The 23,244-nt window shown below is 38.9% G+C and overlaps 1 protein-coding gene across 5 annotated transcripts in view; it reads left to right on the forward strand.

The window, feature by feature from the left end:
• Positions 1 to 23,244, forward strand: part of map4k3b (mitogen-activated protein kinase kinase kinase kinase 3b) — a 99,291-nt gene that overhangs the window by 56,213 nt on the left and 19,834 nt on the right. The window contains exons 13-21 of one of the 5 annotated variants that reach the window (XM_088351692.1): positions 1,839 to 1,917; positions 2,001 to 2,059; positions 4,293 to 4,355; positions 8,635 to 8,687; positions 9,259 to 9,297; positions 9,994 to 10,059; positions 13,832 to 13,883; positions 16,601 to 16,967; positions 21,625 to 21,734. In XM_088351692.1, coding sequence (XP_088207818.1) covers positions 1,839 to 1,917; positions 2,001 to 2,059; positions 4,293 to 4,355; positions 8,635 to 8,687; positions 9,259 to 9,297; positions 9,994 to 10,059; positions 13,832 to 13,883; positions 16,601 to 16,967; positions 21,625 to 21,734 — 888 coding nt within the window. The remainder of the gene's footprint in view (positions 1 to 1,838; positions 1,918 to 2,000; positions 2,060 to 4,292; positions 4,356 to 8,634; positions 8,688 to 9,258; positions 9,298 to 9,993; positions 10,060 to 13,831; positions 13,884 to 16,600; positions 16,968 to 21,624; positions 21,735 to 23,244) is intronic. The other 4 variants (XM_088351696.1, XM_088351694.1, XM_088351693.1 and 1 more) reach the window with 4 other exon arrangements.

Raw genomic sequence — 23,244 nt, forward strand, 5'->3', positions numbered from 1 at the left:
CCTCACTCAATGTTCTCCTATTTTCTCCATCCCCAACCTGCAGCACCTGCTCCTCTCCTTCAACCCTTTTCTTTTCCTCACCTCTCTTGTGTTATTATCTGCCTTCCCACCATCCTCTACTTCCCTTAACCCCCTCCTCCTTCAAAGTTTAAATACAGGGGTCACTTCCTAGCCGTAAGCCCCAATACACGGCAGGGGCCCCGCTTCCCAGCCCGTCGGAAGGTACAATCTTAGTGCTGCAGTGTCTGCTGTGATGTGTTTGTCTTAACAAATAGTGTGAATTGAATTCAAGTGGACATACCATTGAGTTTATGTGAAATTCTGCAAAAGAAATAACTGTGATGGTTGAAAGTGAATAATTACATTTTTAGAAACTATGCGAAGTATGATTTGCTCAGTTTTTTGGAATACTTTGTAGTTGTTTTGATGGGAAAATTGAATGCCCTTTTTTATTCAAGCTTGGTGTGGCTAAGCTGTGTTGTCATGAAGAAACTGCCCGTCCAATGGCCTTTTGTTTTCTGTACGATATCCAATACAGTGGTACCTCTTTCTACGAGCACCTCCAAACATGAGAATTTTGAAATGAGTTTTATTTGGAAGAAAATCTTGATTTGCATACGACTGAAAATCCAGGTCATCAACATTCACAGAGTTTACTACTAGAGAGAGCTAACTGCTCGAGACCGCTTATTAGCATCAGCAACTTCTGTCAACTTAACCCAATTGCTCCTCGTATTAATGGTTGCAATTCGCCTTATTAAGCTATAACAAACGTAACCACTTAACTTTCCTGTAAAATTCGCCTAAAATCCCAATCCAAGATGTACCCATAGAAAATTGATGAATGAAATAATCACTGCAAGTGCTACTAAGATTGAGTAATCTAAATTTGAACACTCAGATATAGAATTATTTTATCCTTGCCTGACTTTTTTTGACTTCTTTCCAAAGGTATATCAATGATTGTGCACAGTTGCATGTAATAATGGTGCGCGAAAATTAATCACAAGTGCCGTTACACACGTTTATTTTGGGGTCTTAATTTGAATACACAGTGTATATCTGCGTATTGTTCTTTCCAGAATTATATTTGCTAACGAATGTGTCAATCATTATTTAAATCAGTTACTACTGGCTTAATATATTCGGACCTAAAGGAGGCGGGAAATCACGTCTTTGTTTATTAACAGTTTGATGGCCTTCCGGCGGAATGTTAAGGGGTTAACAAACACAACACGGCACCTATTTACTCACAGCAAGACAGACTATGTACAATATCCATACATCCATTATCTGGTTGCCAGCCAGTCGCAGGGCACACAGAGACGGACAACTCACTTGTTCATTCACAATTACGGACAATTTAGACCGGCTAATTTACCGGACATGTATGTTTTTGGGATGTGGGCGGAAACCGGAGTTCCCGGAGGAAACCCATGCAAGCACGGGGGAACATGCAAACTCCACACAGGGAGGTTTGATCTCGTGACCTCAGAACTTTGCTGCACATGCGCTAACCACTGCGCTCCTGTGCTGCCTACTATGTACAATACTTCGACAATATTATCAATCTAAGATGACATTGTCGTCTGCTACCAGTGACAGAGACAATCCAGAATGGAGCTGAAATGTGCAAGGTGAGAAAAAAAAAAATCCTGCATCAAAATGATTTTAAGGCGTACACAATCTGAAATTATCAAAACGCCTATAAAAGAAAAACGTCCGAGTTGACAGGTTTGTTCTATTTGTTTTTTTTCTGCGTGCAGTTGGTCTGTTTTTGCAGTGTCATCAAATATCTGAAAGCAAATGGCTAACAGATTATGATTTGTGTCCCACAGTCCCCTGTCTCAGTACCTCATCGGATTCGATCCACCAGCAGAAGCACCAGAGAAGGGAAAACTCTTTCTGAGATCAACTGTGAGTTCATACATAAGCATAAAAAGTGTGAATTCTGAAAAGGCATTTACACTTTAACAACTGCCTTTCGTTTTTCTCACTAGTCGGTCGGGTGAAGTTCGACCCACCGCTGAGGAAGGAGACTGAGCCCCATCACGAAGCGGTGAGTTGCTCCATATGTAAAGTTATGTCTCTTAACTGGTGCTGCACACTCTTGGCCAGTTAACCTACTAAACTTGAGCCCAAAAGAACCAACCTCTGTATTTTCTGTAGTTTATGAAACCGAGTCCCACTGTTGGCTCTTATTTTCAGGAGTGTAGCCAGTTGGTTTTATATTAGAAGCATCTAACATAAATTAATTAAAGGGAGTGCGACAGATTGTCAGTTGGAAGCGACTCCAAATATGCCTTGGAGGAAATAAAGTAGGTTTGGAGTTTTTTAAAAGTACTTATAGTCTTGGGGATGCAAAATATTTCCTACAGATTATGTAGAAGGCACATTTGAAAGTAAGCCATGATTAGTACTTGGTTCACACTCATTTACCTGTCCTTACTCCTTGATTACAGTAATCCTTTCTCTTTTTTTCGCAGGGGTTGCACTCTAGATAAAGATGTGCGATAGTCAAAACATGCAAAGAAGAAACGGTTGTTTATTAAGCAGATTTAATATATATGAATAACAAAATAATAACTATAAATCTACAATTAAAAAGACAGAATTGCAGTTAAATGTATTGTCATTGTCACTCATCTACAATATTACAACAAAATTTAAGGGTTTCTCCTTTCAGTGTAAGTGATGTGGAGAGCGTTCGGCTAGCTGCACACTATTATTAGTGGTCCTCTGGATTAGCCAGGTCTCTGGGATGAACTCAATGCGGTCACAAACGTAGCAGTTACCTATGAGTTGTAGCCCCAGGTCATCTGTTTCATGGGCAATTGATCAGATGCAGACTTAGCAGAGGTGGCTTTTGTGAGAGTAGAAGTAGGCCGGACCTGCAGCCTCGCTTTTGCTTCATCCCTTCACACCGCCTCGGTCTCTTCCTGGACCTGACACCAATCCACAGAGCACCCTGTGTGTTTCAATGTAACAAAACCCTAAAATGCCAGCTGTTGCTATGATTTGCTGTTTTTTTGAGTGGGTGGACACATTGACTTGTGCACCTGCCTCCCACTGCATAAGAATGTTTGACTGACAGCATACACCAGCATATGACATTCGCGCACACAGAGTCACGCCCACCCAACACACACACAGCCCTCCACCTCCGTGATAGAATTAGCTGTGTGTTGTCTGCTACAGAACACAATGCATTTGCTAAAAAGTTATTTTTTTTTATATGGACAATTGCAAACGAGATTTCATAGCAAGTATCAAAACCGCGTTAAGGAAACTGCATACAGTGAATGATTACTGTATATTATTTTACACATTTTCACACATTCAAATGACATTTGTATGTCTGTTTTTTGGAAGGACATTCTAACAAGCGCACATTCGTAATGGTTATTTTAGATGTTTTATCATGGGTCTTCATCTTTGCTTTTACTGACCTATGTGGTTTCCATGTCTATGAATAAATAATTGCCTGATAGACATAATTTGATTCCTCATATTTCTTTTTTTTTCTTAGGACTCCATGGAAACCTATAAGTGTGTTTCATAAAGTGGGTCTGAGATATATCCTCTCAAATTGCTCACTGAGAAGAGATGGCTCTTGTTTTTTCAATGATATATTATCAATAATAATAAAACATTATGCACCCAAAAAGTGTAAAATGCAAACCACTTGAGTTGTTTACACATTGAACAGGTTTTAAATCGAACAACACAAAATCCTTCAAAATTGAAAATATTAACTCCTCAATGCTATGAATAAATGATAAAATGCAAAAAACTATTTAAAATTCTATTCAAACCAATTTATAGATAATCATGAATAATCTGAAAACACGCAGAAGGTATACATTTTGAACGGTGCAGGATTTTTTTACTTTGAAGGTAGTGGAAATAATTTTAAAAAATGGCCTTGATAGTTTTAAAGAGCTTGAATTTGGCCGTGAAAAAGGTGTTTGACTGCTGTTATGAAAGTATAGCTGTTTTTTTCAATTAATCTAATAATCCTCCAGTATTTTCATTACCCCTGGCAGTTAAGCACTGTAAATCTGAAATGTTTTTCACATTCACAGTCAACAACAGGTGCATCTAAGCCATTTCACAAATGTGTGCTCTATCAAGTCAAAAATGACCTTCGTCCATTTTGTTTCCCCCTCATCCCCATCCATCGTTTTCTGTCCTGCATCAATGCTGACCCCCCCCCCCCCCACCCCATTCCCTCCATCGTCCTACGTTGTTATATTAACTTGAGGTCTCTCTCGCTTTGTCTTGCTGACCAGTGTGATTCTGAGCCCTATCTGGACTGTGTTGAGGAGCTCTACTATACCGCGAGATCTAATCTGGTAGTACTCTCTCGCTCTCTCATTCGTCTCTCTCCTTTCTAGCTCTCCACCTACAGCCCTGATGTTTTCTTTTCTTTTTTTTAATTATTTGTCATCATCACTAACCTCTCGTTCTCTCTGCCATTTCTAGAGCCACCTAGTTATTTTTGTGTGTTCATTTTGGTCAATTGATATTCTGTCCCACTTCAGCTCATGTTTGTTGTTTTTCACTTTGTTTGTGCCTTATTAACTCTTGCTGTCATCTTTTTCTTAAGTATGTACAATCACATGAAAGACTTATGAACAACCAGTATTATATGTATACATGCAGGGAATAGTTGATTTAAGATCAGAATATTGAAGACTATTTGAGTTACCAGCTCGGTAGCCTAGATGGTAGGCCGCCCGCTCCAAGACTGGGAGGTCGCTGGTTCAAGCCTCGGCCGAGTCATACCTAAGACTTACAACATTGATACTCATTGCCTCCCTGCTTGGCGCTCGGCATTAAGGGTTGGAATTGGGGGGTTTGGTCACCTAATGCTTCCCAACACAGCAGTTGGGTCTAAAATGGCGACGCCTTGTTTGGCTGCCCGTTTAACTGTACGGGTCAGGTGTATCGACATTTCGCTCTGTGTGCATGGTTACAAAGAATGACAATAAAAGTATATTCTATTCTTATGTAAGGCAATGTGAACATGCACAGAAATTCTCGCCAGATTATTTCACTGAATTTATATGTATAGATATATATATATATATATATATATAACATAAGTCCGTGTTTTTGGCAGGAAAAACAAAACACATGTTTGCAGCAAGGAGGGAACAATCCAGTTTTTGTAATTGATTGTGGTGAGTGGGGGAGAATCTTTATTGATTACAATTCAGGGTGTATGATTACAACAATGAAACGATTACTGATCCCCCCTTCACTCTGATATTAACATTTGTAGTTTTTAGTTACAGCATTTTAACAAAGTAAAACAATTGAATTCAATTACACGACAGTTTATGCAGACTGCAAACTCCCTAAACGTCACACGCACACTAATTTCAGTTGAAACGAGTACGTACGTTTATAAAGCTTAAAGGGTACTTTCTTGCCCTTCTTTGAAATTTTCTAATGAAATTTTTCCCTGAGTTTGTGAATGTTACCTTTTTGATGTCACATGTAAACCTTGTTCAATTGTGTGGCGTTATTTTGCCCTTTTTCAAAATCTGGATTCAAACATACATTTTCCTATCCCCTGTGATAAAAAAAACGCACTTACAGTGATAATGTCTAAGAAACATCCACGCAACATGTAGTTGCCCTTAAGAGCGGTCCATTATAGAAAATATATTTTTGGCAGTATTGCTTACCTGAGCTCACATTTTCTGATGAAGCTCACAGGTTTCTGCTTGATCACTGGTAAACAGCAAGGCAGCAAATACAGTCCTGCTGGCCCACATGCAAAGGCCTCCGTGGTTTTGTATTTTCTCACCACACAGCTGGCATAAATGTCGCCTTTGTCTCTTTCTTTGTGGTCCGTTTAAAATGCCTACGCAGGCATCCGAGTCCGCTTAGTGTCCCGGGAGGAACAGAATTTCTCTTCTTAGTTCTGCCGTACTTATTATTCTGTTTTTATTAGGGATCGACCGATATGGCTTTTCCAGGGCTGATACCGAATATTAGTATTAAGAGGAGGCCTATAAAATATATTTGGAGCCAATATTCATTTGCTGTAAAAGCTTAAAAATTGGCGTAAGAACATTTTTAACAGTACAAAAAAAGACCGAGAATATTTGTTGTAAATTCAAATAAAACTTTAATAGCTTTGTGAAAACCTTTAGAGTAAATAAATACGAATTTCAACACAACTAAATTAACTTATTTTTCACTTGACCAAAAATTAACAGTTCAGAAAATAAAATTGGGCTTTGCAGAAACTGGTATAAAGGTGCATAAAAACTTAAATAGCTCCATGAAACATTTTACAATAGGCTAAATAAATGAAAGGAAATGATCTGCATTTATATAGCGCTTTTCAAGTCAAGACTTCCCAAAGCGCTTTACAGTGTGCTTCACATTTCCCAATAGTGGCTGTGCAGCCATGTAAGGCGCTAACCTGCTTATTGAGGGTATTAGGGGTTCAGTGTCTTACCCAAGGACACTTCGACATGTAACACGGAGGAGCCGGGATTCGAACTGCGATCTCTTGATCCCAAGACGAGCGCTCTACCTCCTGAGCCACTCCAACAACACAACCAACATGACCTAAATTAGCATAGAACAAAAAGTGCAATGGAATTTAAACAAAGCTCGCAAATTGAAATATTTTGGTACTCCTGTTTTAGAGACAGATTGACTAGCTAATGTTATGGTAAGAGCTCATCACTTCCGCTTTAGCATGCTTTTTATGCTCTCAATAACAAAGAGACACGCTTGATTGAGGAACTAATGTTATGATAAGCCCCAATTTATCAGTCTCCACCTTAACGTACTTCCCTAAAACAAGTTAACTACTTTTCTTACACTGTTTCTTAATCACAAACACACCTTTCTACAGGCATGTCGGGAGAAGTTAGCTGAACTGCACCGCTCTCCTGCTTTAGTGGCTACGCCGCCGGTCGCTTATCCAATCAGAAGGCCGAGGGGTCGTTGGCGAGAGAGGAGGAGTAGGAGCAATAGATAGGGAGTCTCTGCTGCAAAAGACTTAATCATCAGATTGTCAGATAAAAGAAAAAAAGGGGAATACCAATATCCGTCAGATTCCCAAAAATCGGTGACAATAATGCACACGCCCGATAATCGGTCAACTTCTAGTTTTTATGTCATTTGACATATTTTGAAAATCAAAATGATGACATTTATGAATTGATGCAAATTTGTTCACGTCAGGATTGCAATGCATCAAAGAATCAGTGACGTAAATTTAAAAAAAATGTATTTGCGTCAAAATCTCGCTTGGTTTTTGCTCCATCCAATATGCTTATTCCCAAACAACATGTACACGAGGGTTACTTCTTGTCACTAGTCATGTAAACTGATTATAGGAATTGTTCCAAAAACCCAAAGTCTAATCTTAATTTGATTATACTCTGCATGTAAACATACACGGTCACCAAAAAACTTTGCTTCATATGTGTTTGGGTTATTCCACTCTGTGCCTTGCTTCAAGGCACAACAATGGAGAAAAAGTAACCTTTTGCAGGATTCCCCGCTTTGCAAAATGTATACTTCAGTTTTTTTACAACTCTATCATTGTGTTCAAACCTTTCACCTTCGGTAGATGAAAAAGTGTCGCGTCTTTGCTTTTCTTATTATTTATCCCTCCTGATTTTTCTCAGCTATTTTTCCCTACGAACATGTCTACTTCTCTCAACTTAAACACATGGCTGCTCACACATTGTGGATTTACTTGGTGGTTTTTGGTCGACAAACCTCATCAAATTCAGCTCAATCCTGTACATTGGAAACCTGATTTTGTTTTGTTGAAAAAAATAAAAGATCCAGCCTGATATACACTATATTCATAATCCATTTTGTGGCTTGGGTGGCACCAAACAGGCTGGCGGAGTCAATCACTTCAGGTCATGCAAAATGCAAAGATAATGAAGATTGTTATTCTGTCACTGTGGATAACGTTCGATTATTGGATTTTGGCGTAAAATGGACATTCAATTATTTCAGTTGAGATTGCAAAAAGATACAGACACCAAATTTCCAAAGTCTTGCCGCAGATATGCATTTTTTTTTTTTATTCTTGTGGCGCATTTTACCAATTCAGTGGAATAGCATAATTTGACCAAGTATAGTTTTGCATAATAACAGAACTTAATCTTTGCAACAAAAAACTAAAAATAACAAATTGAACTCATCCCCGAACAAAACAAAGTTTTGTGTAGTAAAAATTATGAGACATACTGTAAAGCTTTGATCATTTGTGGCAAAGCTTAGGACAGGGAAAAAAATAAATGATGCTTCACTCAATAGCAGAAAGTACAATTACCCTTAATAGCAACCCTTTGCTGTAGAATTATAAAAGAAAATCAAAAAACACCCTTTTCAGGATTTTTCTCTTCAGTGATGAGGCTTGTTACAGCTGCGCTTGTAAAGGCCACAATGTGAGCAGAAGCAGGAGACAAATGCAACATGTGCCTCAACTTGTCATAATGTTGTACTTGTTAAAAAGTTTGTTGCGATGGTTGAGAGTCCAGGCTTTCGCTTGACATCGGGGCTTCAGTTGCACTAGTTATTTCATTTTAAAATCATTTCGATATTATGATCTAACATTGATAAAATGTTCATGTTTTTTAGGACTTGCAGGGGGACTATAGTCATGATTCGCCTTGTCTGCTCGGAGGAACCAAGTAAGTCCCTCTATTTGAGCCTTTTTTTACCTTTTGGTTTCCAAACTGTATGCCAAGTATGATCCACTTTAATTTTATATTTGCTTTCTCCAAAGATAACGTGCTGTGTTAGGAGGTGTCCTTTAAAGTTGAAAATAGAATATTTTCTCTTTGAACTATGTGTTAACAATGCCCATATGAGTTCAAAAAGCCTTTTTTTTCCCCACCTATCTGCTTTTCTCTTTTATCAGAGTTCTTCAACACATTAGGAATTATGAAAGGGGGAGGGAGGCAGAGGGCAGGTTAAAAAGACATTCACTGTCGGTCATCAGTTTTTTGTTAGTGTTGCTTGAAAATGGCTGGAGTAAGTAAATGCCTTTTTCAAATACAGTCTAAATAACAACCTGACCACCCAAAAAGATGAAAGAAAAGATGTTTTTCTCGAGCGTGTTCAAGAAATTTATGTACTTGCACGCTCCACAAAAGAACATCGAAAGAGGCTGCAATGACTTAAGCCAGAAGATGGCCTCAGTGTGTAAAGCATTTGTAAGTTTCGGACAGCACCTTTAATAACAATGTCCTCTCAAAACAGGAGTCTTCTTAAATCTGTTGAGGAAGAGCTGCAGCAGAGGTAAGCCCACGCTTTCCTTCTCCTCCTGGCATTTCTAACAAGGCACCTTTTAACTTTTGCTTGTGCTTCTAACCATCACATCAGCCAATTACCGTTAACCCTTCTAGTAATTGGGTGTGATCATGCGCCACAATAAACCCTTCCTGTTTCTGGTCCATCTGCAAAAAGAAACTGCTGGGTTTTTTTGGTGCTTGTAAGGTTGCGCTTATTAGCTGCTTTCCCGCATAGCATGCTCACACACACTGACAATCCACAACATGCACGTTTTGTTTGCAGTGGGCATTTATTATACACAAACTTGCAGAGGCCTTTTTCTGCTTTGTTTACTGTGTCGCAATCTGTGCCAACACATCAGTTTGTAATCATGCGTGTCTGTTGATCTGGTGAGTTTTACATCCAAATCCTGTGTGGGATGAAAACAATGTATACGTTTTGAGTTAAAATGCATAGCTCGGGAAATTAGTCTTTCATTCTCTTTATCCTTTGTGTATCTAAAGTTTTTAGAAAGGTTAGCGATTTGTTTGTTGGATAAAGCTTCACACAGCTCTAACCCCTCCCCCATCCTCTTACTTTTTTCCTCATCTTTGACATTTTCTTCTTTCAATTGTCATCTCTTACCACTTTTGGGTTGCATCATTCCTCCCCTCATTTTCCCAACCTGGAATTCTCCCCTCCTTTCTCCACCTTCGCTCCCAGGGGCCATGTGGCACACTTAGGGGATGAGGATGATGATGGTGCAGATGAGGATGAAACTCACACTCCGTAAGTTTGCTCTTTCCGTGCAGCTGTAGAACTGAAGACCTCCCTGTCCTTGTTTTCTTCCCTTGCAAACATATAAAGGAAGATGAGAAGGAGGAAAGCTTCCTGTTTGCGTGAATGTTTCATCCACGCTTCTCTATGCAGCACACATCACCATCACGCTCCCTCAGCCTCCTTTTTGTGTTTGTGAATCTTTGCCGCATTATATCCTAACTAACCACTGTCCTTGCCTTAAAACATACATGGAAGCCAGTCTTTTAGCTTTGCTGCCTTTTTTCAAACAATTTTATTTAAAAAGGCACCTAAAACCTAACAAGATGCTCATGACAACACACTTAACAATGGGCATGAGTGGTGACTGGATTCAAGTTTAGGTTCATAATGTTGTTTCTTTGTGATTTTCTTGTCTGGCTCTTGCATCTCTGTGTGCTTCCTTTCTTGTGTTTTTGCCTACCTGCCAAAGCTGCTCCTGCTTGCTGCATCATTTACTTTACGTTTGTCCCATCACTGTGCATAATAAAATGTAAAAGGCTTTATATTTTGCAATTTGATTTATATTTACTTGAAAAGCTGGATGATAACCATGTCATGGGCATAAAATAAAAAGATTGACAACTTGGGGGTTTGGGTGAAGCAGTATGTTTGCAACATTGTGCATGGCGCTCATTTCTGTATTATTATTATCTAGCGGCTGTCAATTTTCATTTGTGTTTTCACATCAGTCATTAATTGTCATTAACAAGCTAGTTTTCATACATTTACCTTCCTGTGATGCACAATGAATCAGAAATCTGTTAGTGTATTGTTGAATTGACACACAGGCGTTTAGCCTTGTTAAAACCTAGCATCATTTGGCACTACAATTCCCAGAGACATCATACTCTATCTTTGTGCTCTTGTTGTGTAGCAATTAAAGGAGACATATTATCGTTGTTCTGAAATTGTAAATGTTTCACGTCTCTGGTATTCTTAAGCATTTCAGCGCTTACTTATCTTGTAACACATAGAAAGAAGCGCATCTCTTTTGCAGATGTTTTGCTCAATAATAAAACACTGATCGTTCTTGGATGTTGTAACCAACCAACCAGCCAGGAAGTTACTTGTTCTTCAGGTACTGAAAGTCGCAAGAGCAACATGAGCCCCCATAAAGACTATGAAATGAAATGAACTGCATTTATATAGCGCTTTTCAAGTCAATGAAGACCTCCCAAAGCACTTTACACTTAAAACCTAACCTAGGAAATGTTTGTATTTTCACCAATGAATGTAATACTTCATTGAACTGCCAAATTTCACCTAGTCTGTTATTCTGCTATGTGCGCTTGAAGCAGATGAAATTCAGAAAGACAAATGCCCGAGACCCATGTCGTTTAATCCATCCATTTTCTTGTGCTTATTTTGGGGACTGGTCGCCGAAAAAATAGCCTCAGCAATAGGGTTGAAACAGATCTGAAAATTTTGTTCATGGATTGGTCCGACACATGCACAGATCAGATCACCCAAAAAACATGCCTTTTCCTAATAAAACTGCCATCCACATATTGCTTCAGAGTAGAAATTTTATTTTATAAGGAAGAGTCTTAAGCCCTTCAATCGCACATGAGTATTAGATGTTGCATTTGTTTTTTCTTAAAGTCGTCCGCAGATCACTTTAAATGATTCACAGTTTACTTGTGATCTGTTGCAACAATAAGCCCACACCCATCTAGTGTGTCAGATTCAGATTATTTGTCATTGTCAAAAAGAGCAATGGAACTTCGTTTGGAGCATTTAATAATTAAAATAAAATACAAAATTCACAGACAAATAATGCAGAATAAATATCCTTAATTGCCCAAAAGCCATAAATAACCCAATGTAAAGTGCAGAAATTGTGTCATAAAAAACAGAAGCATAAGTCCATGTTAAAGTGCAATTGTGTCAGATGGTGACTGCAACATTGCAAGCAGTTCAGTTATTGTTAGTCGGTGAATGTGATTATTGTGATATGTCAGGGGAGGCAGAGTTCAAAAGACTAACAGCTTGTGGATACTGACTGTTCGCCAGTCTAGATGCTCTGCCCTTTATGGACTGTCATCCTGTCCTTGGGGGCAGCAGGTGGAAAATGTGGTGAGCAACATGGTGGTGGTACCACAGGATGCTCTGCAATCTTCTTAGACAGCGAGTGGTGTAGGTCCAACTCTTCCAGTATCTTTCACGACCTGCTGGAGAGCCTGCTGGGCAGCCACAGTGCAGCTTGAAAACCACACTAAGCATCCTTACGTCAGTACACTGCTGATGGCACAGTTGTAAAGATTTATCATCAGAGGTATGGGGATGTGAGATAGGAAAGACGCTGTTGTGCTTTTCCTACTGCAGTATAAAGGACTCTGCAGGACAGTCATTGTTACCCCAAGAAATTTAGAACCTCTCACCCTCTCCTTCTCCTCATTACCTAGAGTGAGAGGCTGATGTTCGATCAATCTCTTCTAAAACCCACCATAATTTCCTTGGTCTTTTTGGTGTTTTAAACAAAGTTGTTGATGTGACACATTTCTCCAGATGTTGCATCTTTCTCCTGTAGTTTGTCTTATCGTTGTTAGAAAATACTCCAAGAACTGTGGTGTCGTCAGCGAACTTGACTCGGCGAGGCAGTCACAAGTATACAAGTAGTGTACTTAGAATACACACTTGAGAAACTCCTCAGTGATGACCAGGATGGATTAGTTCCACACGCCTCTACGCTTGCCTTTCTTGAACCTCTCGTTGCAAGGCTTCCTCTTTCGCCTCGCTGCAACAGATGTACCTGGGCGTGCATTGTCTATCTTAGGGGATACGTTATTATGCTGAACGCTGATAACGTGCGTTAATATGTAAGAGTTGATTTATGCCATACTGATGTTTTGCACAGTAAGAAATTATAACAACGCAGGAAAATATTGGCCCGCCATATGGAAACTGTACAGAACCAATAACTGAATGAAAAGGTTGTCACTGCGGCTTCCTGCTGGTGGGACATGCCCTTAACACCTCCTTAGTGATTCATCCAGGAAGCATCCTTGGCAGGTGCCCAAGACACCTCAAAGGGTGCTTCTCAACATGGAGACCGATGGCAGCTGAAAGCCTATTGAGCCAGACCTTGAGGTGAAGCCTGCTGGCAAGCGCCTGGTTGCAGGTCCGATGCTTGTAGGCCCTTGATGGCTTGAACCAGAAGGGACAAGGGATCATCACCTGTGAGATTGTGCAGAAGCAGAGGGTCTTGGCGAATAGAACCCTTGGCACAGATGCTGGCCTACCATAGTTGATAAATGAAAATTGATCATAATATAATAATTATAAACCTTCTGTTCTGAAGCTGGTGGCTAACTACTTTAACACTTAGTTGTGTGTTTATCAAATATGAAAACTAATTAACAATATTCTCATCCGAAGGGGAAGCGGATTGCTGTTATTGGTTTCAAATTTCTTAGAAAAAGAACCTTTAGTCCACTACTATTTGCTGCTAACACTTGAACCCTGACTATCCTTTTGCTTTCACGCAAAAAATGTTATTTTTCTAAAAGCATCTGTACGAGTTTATGTAACTCCACAAGTACGGAGGTGTTCTGCTCTAGAGAACAAAACTACCAATATGCCCCCTTGAATTTTTTTGTCCAAATCAACCCAAATTATATAGTATTTTTGAACTTTTAAGAGTTGACCATATCAGGTAATATGTTGCTGGTGCTGTATGTTATCTTGGGATGTGATGAAGATGTTATGCAAAGTGACCCTTCTCCATTCTTTCACTGTATAGCAAGATGAACACTATCCTTAGGCCAAAGGTTCCACCGCCGCTTCCGCCAAAGGTAGGTATCGCTCTTGTTGCTTATTACAGTGGAAACGTTAAACCAGTAATTAGGCAAAATACACAATGATGACATGAATACAATGTTAGGGATCTTAGATTTAACATATTAACTACAGGGTTCGTAGGGGTGCTTTATATCCTAGAAAATGCTTGAATTTTAATGTCGTGTTTTTAAGGCTTGAAAAGTGCTTTAATTTTAGATGAAGTGCTCTTAAATGCTTGTAATTTTTTCCATGTTTTATGTGTTCAAATAGGGCTTTTAACCTTATTTTCTGGTCCTAAAAAGGTCTGGGGCTGGACTTGGAAACTTAGGGTTAGGCCTCCTTATTGGGGTATTAAACTGAAATAAAGGTTTTGAAATAGGGTTGGGGCTAGAGTTAGGTGGGGATAGGGTTGGGAACTATAGAATTATCTCCGTTTAAAAGTCCTAAATTAAATGTAGGCTTTCAGATAGGGTTGGGATCTAGGGTTACGGTTTGAAACAGGGTTAGTGCTAGGGTTACAATTAGGGTTAGGTTTAGGGTTACGGTTAGGAACTAGTGTTTGAGCTCCATATTAAGGTTCTAACTTAAATGTAGGATTTAAAATTGGGTTTAAAGCGAGGGTTACGGTTTGAAACTGGGTTAGGGCTAGGGTTACGGTTGGTAACTGGGTTAGGGCTAGGGTTATGGTTGGTTACTGGAGTTTGAGCTCCATATTAAGGTTCTAAACTGAATGTATGGTTCCAAAATATGTTAAGAGCTAGGGTTACGGTTTTTAACCCTTTTTTTTATGATCCTCAATGGAGGATAGAGTTAGGGTTTGAAACTAAGGTTTAGGCTCCTGTTATTTTGATTTGTACTGGATTTCTTCTTTTAAGGGTACTAGAAAAAATGGAAAAATGGCTTAAAAGTCCTTAAAAACTGCTTGAATTTGCCCATAAAAATGTGTACGAACCCTGTACCTACTACTCTGGGATACGCCAATACATTCAGATACTTTATATACAGTATATGGAGCCGTTGCAGCACCTGGCATCTGCCATGATTAGTCATTATTTACAGAGGATAATTGAGTGTTGATGTCTGCATAGTACACCACTCATTAAAATGCGATTTTCTTTGTTTTAATGTCAAAGACATGGTTATGGGCCACTGGAATGGATACATTTTTAAGGGCAATACCTGAAAACATAAACCTGGACACTGAAATAATTATACAGTACTTTTGGATTATTTATTTTACACAATTGCTATTACTGATGAGCAGACATGTGACACAATGTCCTCGAACTAGCACAATCATTGTAGTGTGGCCTCAACAAAAGACTGATGCTCAAAAGCAGTTGCAGGCACACATGACAACGAGGGTTTAACTACAGTGTAAGGCGTTTTTAACCATATTTATTCCTGAAACAGAACCTTTCATGCATTCATTCAGACATGCATGTCAACAATTTTGGTACATAAGAGAAAAGGCTCCTGGATTTGACTGTACCGCATTTTCCGGACTATAAGGCACACCCGATAAACCCCAAAATTAGTCAGAAATTTGACGTGCACCTTAAAATCCGATGCACCTTGCATGCAGACAAAATTCTAAATGTGTTGCCATATTAGTGCAATTATTGATCAGCCGATAAATGTTATCGCAGACCACAATTTTATAACAATAGGGAAATGGCATTCGAAATAATCCTAACCACCAAGACCCTAGGGACATAGTTGGTTGTACACAATTGTATTACATTTTATGCAATGGGAATCAAATGCGGATCATGTCAGGAAGAGCGCTGAACCCTATAAGGCACACCCGATAAACCCCAAAATTAGTCAGAAATTTGACGTGCACCTTAAAATCCTATGCGCCTTGCATGCAGACAAAATTGTAAATGTGTTACCATATTAGTGCAATTATTGATGACCCGATAAATGTTATCGCAGACCACAATTTTATTACAATAGGGCAATGGCATTCGAAATAATCCTAACCACCAAGACCCTAGGGACATAGTTGGTTGTAAAAAATTGTATTACATTTTATGCAACGGGAATCAAATCCGGATCATGGCAGGAAGAGCGCTGAACCCTATCCACTAGATCCCTAGGGATACGGATAACACACTATGGCATTAGGTCTTTTCCGTTTTTATACACTGTACAAGATATGTTAGTGAAATATGAAAACAGAAAGGGATCAAAAATCAGTCAAAAATTTTGTTTGACTTTTTTTCAGCTCAAACAAAACATTTTAAGTGACAAACATTTTTAATACGTGCGGCCATGCGGTTATATCGTCCAAAATGCTTTGCACTTCATGCAGTTCACAATGACCAAATTTCTTCCCACACTGCCTTTTTTCTTTATTTAGTTTAGAACGACCAAATTTCTTCCCACAGTGCCTTTCTCTTCATTCAGTTCAGAATCGTGTTCGTTTTGTGAAGGTTTAGCGAGTCGGCAATACATATCTGTATTTCAGTGGTCCTCAACCTTTTCTGTACCACACTCTTGAGTAATGTCTAACAATATTATTTTGCTGAGTGTAATGATGAGATGAGACCCAATGCCTTTTCTTGTGTTTTCTATATCCCTAGTGGTTAGCCTTGTAGTCCTCAAAATACTATTTTGGGGGGATACACCTTATAGTTTGGAAGATATGGTTATCACAGCTGGTTATTGTGCATATACACCATTCTTCCTGGAATCAAATTAAGACTTTTGGTTTCCTCTACCTCAGCCCAAGTCCGTCAGCTCCCCGCAGCCTAAGCAGGACGACAGCCATTCGCACAGTGAATACGACAGCGGCAAAGGCGGGACTATTAAACGCTGTCCAGCTCCGCAGGCGGCTAGCCCCTCCAGGCCTCCTCCGAATGTGCCCCCTCGGCCACCACCTCCGAGGCTGCCGCCACACCGCCGTAGCAGCCTAGGTAACGAGACCGCAAGCGAGCGCTCAGATGGAGAAACGTCCGTCCCGGAGGACGATGGAAGCTTTAGGCATTTCTGGGAGTGGCTCCACATGCCTCACACAGAGGAAGAGCTGGAGGAGGCTTGGGAGGTGCTGAAGGAGGTGAAAGATGAGCAGGAAAAAGAGAATGAGGACGAGAGTAAGAGCCAGTAGTTAATGGCATCCTTTTGCTCCGCCCCTCCAGTTATCCTCTCCTCTACCTATTTATCTGTCTCGAGATTCCCATTAATAACTTTTAACATCCTATGGGCTATGTTCTTAATCACTTTTTTCCAATATAGAACCCTAACCTTAGTAGAACCAGTTTGCATTATTAAGATCACAATAGGCACCAAGAAACAAATACGCATTACCGTTCAAAGGTTTGGGGTCATCCTGACAATTATGTGTTTTCCATGAAAAGGCTCGCTTTTATTTATCAAAGGACTTGTCCAATTTATCTGTTTGCCCATATGAATCTCTTCCTCTTGTGAACCAGTCTCACATATTGCTTTTTCTTTGCCAGTCATCTCAGCTGATGTTGACAATGGTGTTTTGCGAGTACTATTTAACCAAGCTGCTAGTTTAGGGACCTGTAAGAGGTGCTCTTTTCTCAAACAAAAGACCAAAGTACTTTTCCTCTTGCCACTTCTCTTTCTACTCTTGTTAGGGCCTGTTTAAGCGCTTTGGGAGGTCTCCTATGACTTGAAAAGTGCTATATAAAATGCAGACCATTGGCGGTCCCTGAAGGGAGAAGTGCATATCCTTGTAGAAGATCTTCAGTTTCTTGGCTATGTCTCTCATGCTTGAGTTTTTTCTGGCTAATTTTAAGTTTAATCACACCCACAAATGTCATACCCCAGATATTTGACCAGCTAAAATGAAGGTAATTTTTGTGCTTTTCTAACCAGCTAAACAGTTTTTTAGCTATGCAAAAATAATTGCATAAAAGGTTTTCTAATCATCTGTTAGCCTTCTTACACAATTAGAAAACACAATTTACGATAAGAAGACTGAGGTGCTAGCTGCTGGAAATGGGCGTCTACACACCTATATTGTATTGCAATAAAAACAATTGCAACTCAAAGTAATTTACCACATTAGCAATATGTGTGGTATAGTTATAGTTTCATGTATTCTTCATTTAAGAAACGTCTTGTCCTTAAAAAATAAGGACATTTCCAAGCGACTACAAATTTTGAACAGTAATTTTAACATGAAAAATAAAATATAAATAAAGACTTGATAAAAACAACAACATGCACATATATACGCAAATTAATTATTTTGATGGAAAAAATGAAACACAAGCTAAATAAAGTAAAAATAGAAATTGTATTGTTGTTATAGCTGTATAAATGTAAATATAAATATATAAATAAATTGCTCCACATTTAAACTTGTGCTGTGGTGTTTCTTGGGCAAGTACAGCCTGGCCTCTGTCATTTTTTGGGGATAGGAGTTTGCTCCCCCAAATGAAACGGAGTACTCTTTCCATGATTCCCAGTAACAGGATAAGCCTTGTTATCTGACACAGATACAGCACCTTCAACATTTGTCCACCACTGTTTTTCACTGTCCATTGTCATCCCGCTTTTCAGAGATGAGCCGGACTTTGGCATTGACGGGTAGCAAGGTTTGTGTGACAATACTGATACTAAATCTTAAATCACTGTCGAAACACTATTTTGTTCCGAAATGTTAAGTGTCATAACTACGACATGAAAAATAATGTTGAAAAATACAAAATAAAGTAGTAAAAATATACATGATATATATATATATATATATATATATATATATATATATATATATATATATATATATATATATATATATATATATATATATGATCTTATAAATAAATGAAAATATCAATTTATGAAGAAAATAGCTCTGCCCTGGCATGTGGCTTGGGAAACAAACTGCTCCAAAAAGTCAGCAAACATTTTATTCCAAAGCTCTCTACCCATTTCAAATACACAGTAGATAAGGGGTCGCCAAAGTGGTGCCCGCAGCCACCCGGTTGTCTACCTACCTACCTACCTACCTACCTACCTACCTAGGTCATATCCCTCAAGAGGGGTGACTGACAGCAAGACACACACATACAATAACAAATAAAATAAAAGGGAAATAAATAGCAAAAAAAAAAAAACACCCCAAAAAATGTTTGGACCATGGCCAACCCAATTGCCCAAACAAGTTAGGCACCTCGGCACCCAAGTTGGTCATGCTTTCGTCCCTCCAGATAAAATGGGACACCAGAAAGCCATGTCACTCGGGTCAGGGTGACACAACACACTCTTTAGTTCAACAGCAGGGCCCGACAGCTTTCACTGGTTTACCCCTGCCGCATCATACGGGTGCCCAGCCCATCCTTAAGAACGCGTCCACAATCTCACTATCCTTTCACCCGGTTGTACCCTAAGGAAAGTTGAGGTGCTCGCGTACCTGTTCTAAAAATATTTTACGAATGCTAGGTCATTGTGATTTTCTAGTAAAATGTTTTATTAGTGGTTGAGTGAGTACATTTAACCCTATTTTTAAAAATTAACTTGGTGATAACATATTATTAACATCATAATTTGTTATTTAAGAAATTCAAATTAAAAAATTCCAGTTATTGGGCTACATGGACAAAAAAGTCTATCAAGTATTGATCATTATTTTATAGAATTAGAATCTATTTGTGTATGAAAAAACTTTATTCATCTTTTTATTTATTTGACAGGAAATACAACAATTTATGGGTTTTAAGCGAATGAGCAAAACGTGCAATTTTTTTAGCTAGCTATCTGGCTACCCTTTTAGCTTTGTAGCTGTCTTCCTCATTTTAAGCTATTAAGTGAGCTTTCTAGCGAGCTTTTTACATTATTTTGCATGCTATCTAGCTAACGTTTTAACCTTTTTTTGCTACTTATCAAGCTAAATTTTAGCCTTCTTTCTAGCTAGCTATCTAGCTTTTTGCTTACTATCGGCTATTTATTTGGCATTTTACTCTTTCAGCTAGCGATCTAGCCCCTTTTTACTTTTTTATCGTTTACTTTTCTAGCTAATTATAAATCTTCTTTCTTGCTAAGTTGCAATTTTAGAAATTCTTATCAAACTGGTTGACATTTATGCTAATTAGTGACAAAGTAGCTCAATGTTTGAAAAGGGTTGCAGACCCCTGCAGTAGATGTAGTGTTTCAAGATTAGCGAACATCAAAATGATTCGGAACAAAGTCCATGTTCGTCATCTTTCTGCTATCTATGTCCTGACACTAATTGTTATACGCTTGATTGGTTGTTGTCTATCATTCAACAGCCTCCTAGGAGCCTGTGTAATAGAGGTCGACCGATTAAGGCAGACCTGGGCACTCCGTTCCTGGAGGGCCATACGTCCTGCCAGATTTTGAAGTTTGCTCTTCTTTAACTCAGGTGATACAAATTATAACCTCGTTAGCAAGCTAGCAAGTGCTCGTTAACAATACTGGTGATTGGAATCACCTGTATTGGATCAGAGAAACCTCAAAAACCATGCAGAACATACGGCCCTCCAGGACCGGAGTGCTCAGGTCTGGATTAAGGGGTATATTACACATATCAGTATCTGCATTTTTATTTATTTGACGGGCAGATTAAGTCTCATGCAGCCGACACTCTCTTTGCTCCTCCTCCCCTTCCCTCCTCCTGTTTCCTGCTGTCCACCCCACTCCTTAGGAACCGCTAAAACTGGAAAGTGCCGCAGCTCAGCAAATTGTCCTGACATGCCTGCGTCCGTGATAGAAAGGCCACTTTGTAATCGAGATAGCATAGAAAGTGTAGTCAACTCGTTTTAGGGCAGCACGTTTAGGTGAAGACTGATAGATTAGCTCTTATCATGACATTAACTCATCAATCAAGCGTGTCTGTATATGATTGAAAGAGCATAAATAGCACGCTAAAGGGGAAGTGATGAGCTCTTATATATATATATATATATATATATATAATGCCCTTTTATATATATATATATATATATATATATATATATATGTGTATGTATATGTATATATATATATATATATATATATATATGTGTATGTGTATATATATATATATATATATATATATATGTGTATGTGTATATATATATGTGTATGTATATGTATATATATATATATATATATATATATGTATTTAAATAATAGTTCGCTCTGAAACAGGAGTGCCCACAGTTTTCAATTTGTGATCTCCGTCGAAATTCCGTTGCACTTTTTGTTTTAAATTATGTTGGTTGTATTGTATTTTATTTATTTAGGCTGTTGAAACAGTTTCAGGGAGCTATTCAAGTTTTGTACTTTAATCCAAGTTGCTTATTTCCTGCACTGTTAATTTCTGGTTTAAGTGAAAGAATAGTCATGTTAGTTGTGTTGAGATTCTACTTATTTATTGTAAAAGGTTTCAGGTTTTATTTGAATTTATAACAAATATTGTTTGTCGTTTTGCATTATTAAAAATGTCTTTAGCCAATTTTTAAGCTTTTCCAGCAAATGAACATTGGCTTAAAATATCGGTTATTCTCTAATTATCGTTTCGGCCCTAAAAAACCCAATTTAATCAATCCCTACTTTGTAATGAGAATGAAGAGGCAAAAATGAGTAGATTAAGTCATGGCTAAATTTATCATGCGAGTCTGCTCCCATTTTCCCTCCCTCTCTCCATCACTCCATGCCAGCGTTCCTCACCTGCCTTTTAGTAGATGTTTTTGCTCTCTGTCGTCAGTGCCGTGCTTCCAATGATACATAAGTTCTTTCAGCTTTTCCTAAACTGACTGAGTTGTATATCTGCAGGGAATGGCGTGAACCTCTCACACAATGGCGAGCGCGGCAGTCCTGCCGACAGGCAGCAGTCCACTATGCCACCTAGTGTTCCTGTACGGAAGGACAAGAAGGATGTTCCGGTAAGTTTGTCAAACCAGATTATGTGTCTCATAGAACATACCTTTTTTCTGGACTATAAGGCGCATCTCCCCAAAATAGTCTTCCTTCATATATTTTTAATTTAGGAGACTGCAGTAAGAGCCACTTTGTGTATTTGGATATAACCAATGGGCTCTTTATACACTTAGCTTTTCATACACTTACGGTATTCAGTAACCCCTCAACGGGCCGCTGGACTTTTGATAAACAAATAAGTGTCTGTCAGATGTCACCAGTCACTGAAATATGTCATGCCACATATCGTTGGAAAACTCTTGGGATTCAAAATATCAGATTCAGAGATTCAGATCTACTTTATTGTCATTCTAGTACACGTGTATACAGAACGAAATGTCGATACATCTGACCCGCACAGTTTCCTTGAATGTACAGATCTTCTTCTTGTAATCTAATAGTTTCACTTCAAAATTCCCTTTTAAAAATGAACAGATCGGTAAAATGATTCCCAATATGGTCATGAGCCTTTGACTTTTCAAATGACACCACTCTTGGCCAATTGCAGGCTTTTTCCCACAATCCACAGCTCGCATTACCCTTTACAGACATGTTTGATAAACGTGAGATCTCCCCTGTAGGTCAGAACATATTCAGCCAGTAGAAACTGATTCTAATGATTTGAAGCATTGGTCAGCCAATGAAATGTCAAACATAATTTAATGCCATTTTCCAGCGGTGTATTCAAATGATAGCAGAAAAAATTTGCCCAAGGCAATCCGTGATTCATTTTTACGCGCCGTTATGATGCGCAAGTGTGCGCAATCATTGATTGGCCCCTGGAAAGAGAAGTCAAATATTTACCACTCGTTCACAATGTCTAAAACACGGGTGTCAAACAGGCGGCCGACGGGGCAGATCAGGGATTGTATCCGGCCCGCGAGGCAACGCTGAGGGAAGCGCAAGAGAAAAATGAGCCTTGAGTTGAAATATGTCCATGTGATGTTGCCAAAGCCAGGTGCCTCTCACCAACGCTGTACATGTACTCTGTCTGTCTCTGTCTCTCTCTCTCTCCTCTCCTTTTCCCTCTCCTCTCCTTTTCTCTCTCTCTCTCTCTCTCTCTCTCTCCTTTTATCTCTATCTCTCTTTCACCCTCTCTGTCTCTTTCTCTCTGTGTCTTTTTATCTTATTTTGCTCTCTTCCTTTTTCCTTTTCTCTCTCTCTCATTTGTTTTTCCCTTCTCTTCTTCTCCCTTTCTTTCTCTCCTCTTTCTCTTTTCTCTCCTCTCTTTCTCTCTTATTATTTTTCTTTGGATTTCCTTCACTCTCTTTTCCCCCCTCTCTCACTATTTTTTTATCTCTTTTGTTTCTCACATTCTCTCTCACTCTCTCTTTCCTCTCTCTTTCTTTGTCCCATCCTCTCTCTTTTCAGCTTCCTCTTTCTCTTATTTCTTTCCCTCTCTTTTTCTTTCTCTCTAATCTACTAGTCCGGCCTCCGAAAGAATGATTGTTCTATCGTGTGGCCCTCGAGTTAAAA

The sequence above is a fragment of the Urocampus carinirostris genome, chromosome 13 (assembly GCF_059441175.1).
Source record: "Urocampus carinirostris isolate Australia breed hairy pipefish chromosome 13, RoL_Ucar_1.0, whole genome shotgun sequence".
Lineage (NCBI taxonomy): Eukaryota > Metazoa > Chordata > Actinopteri > Syngnathiformes > Syngnathidae > Urocampus > Urocampus carinirostris.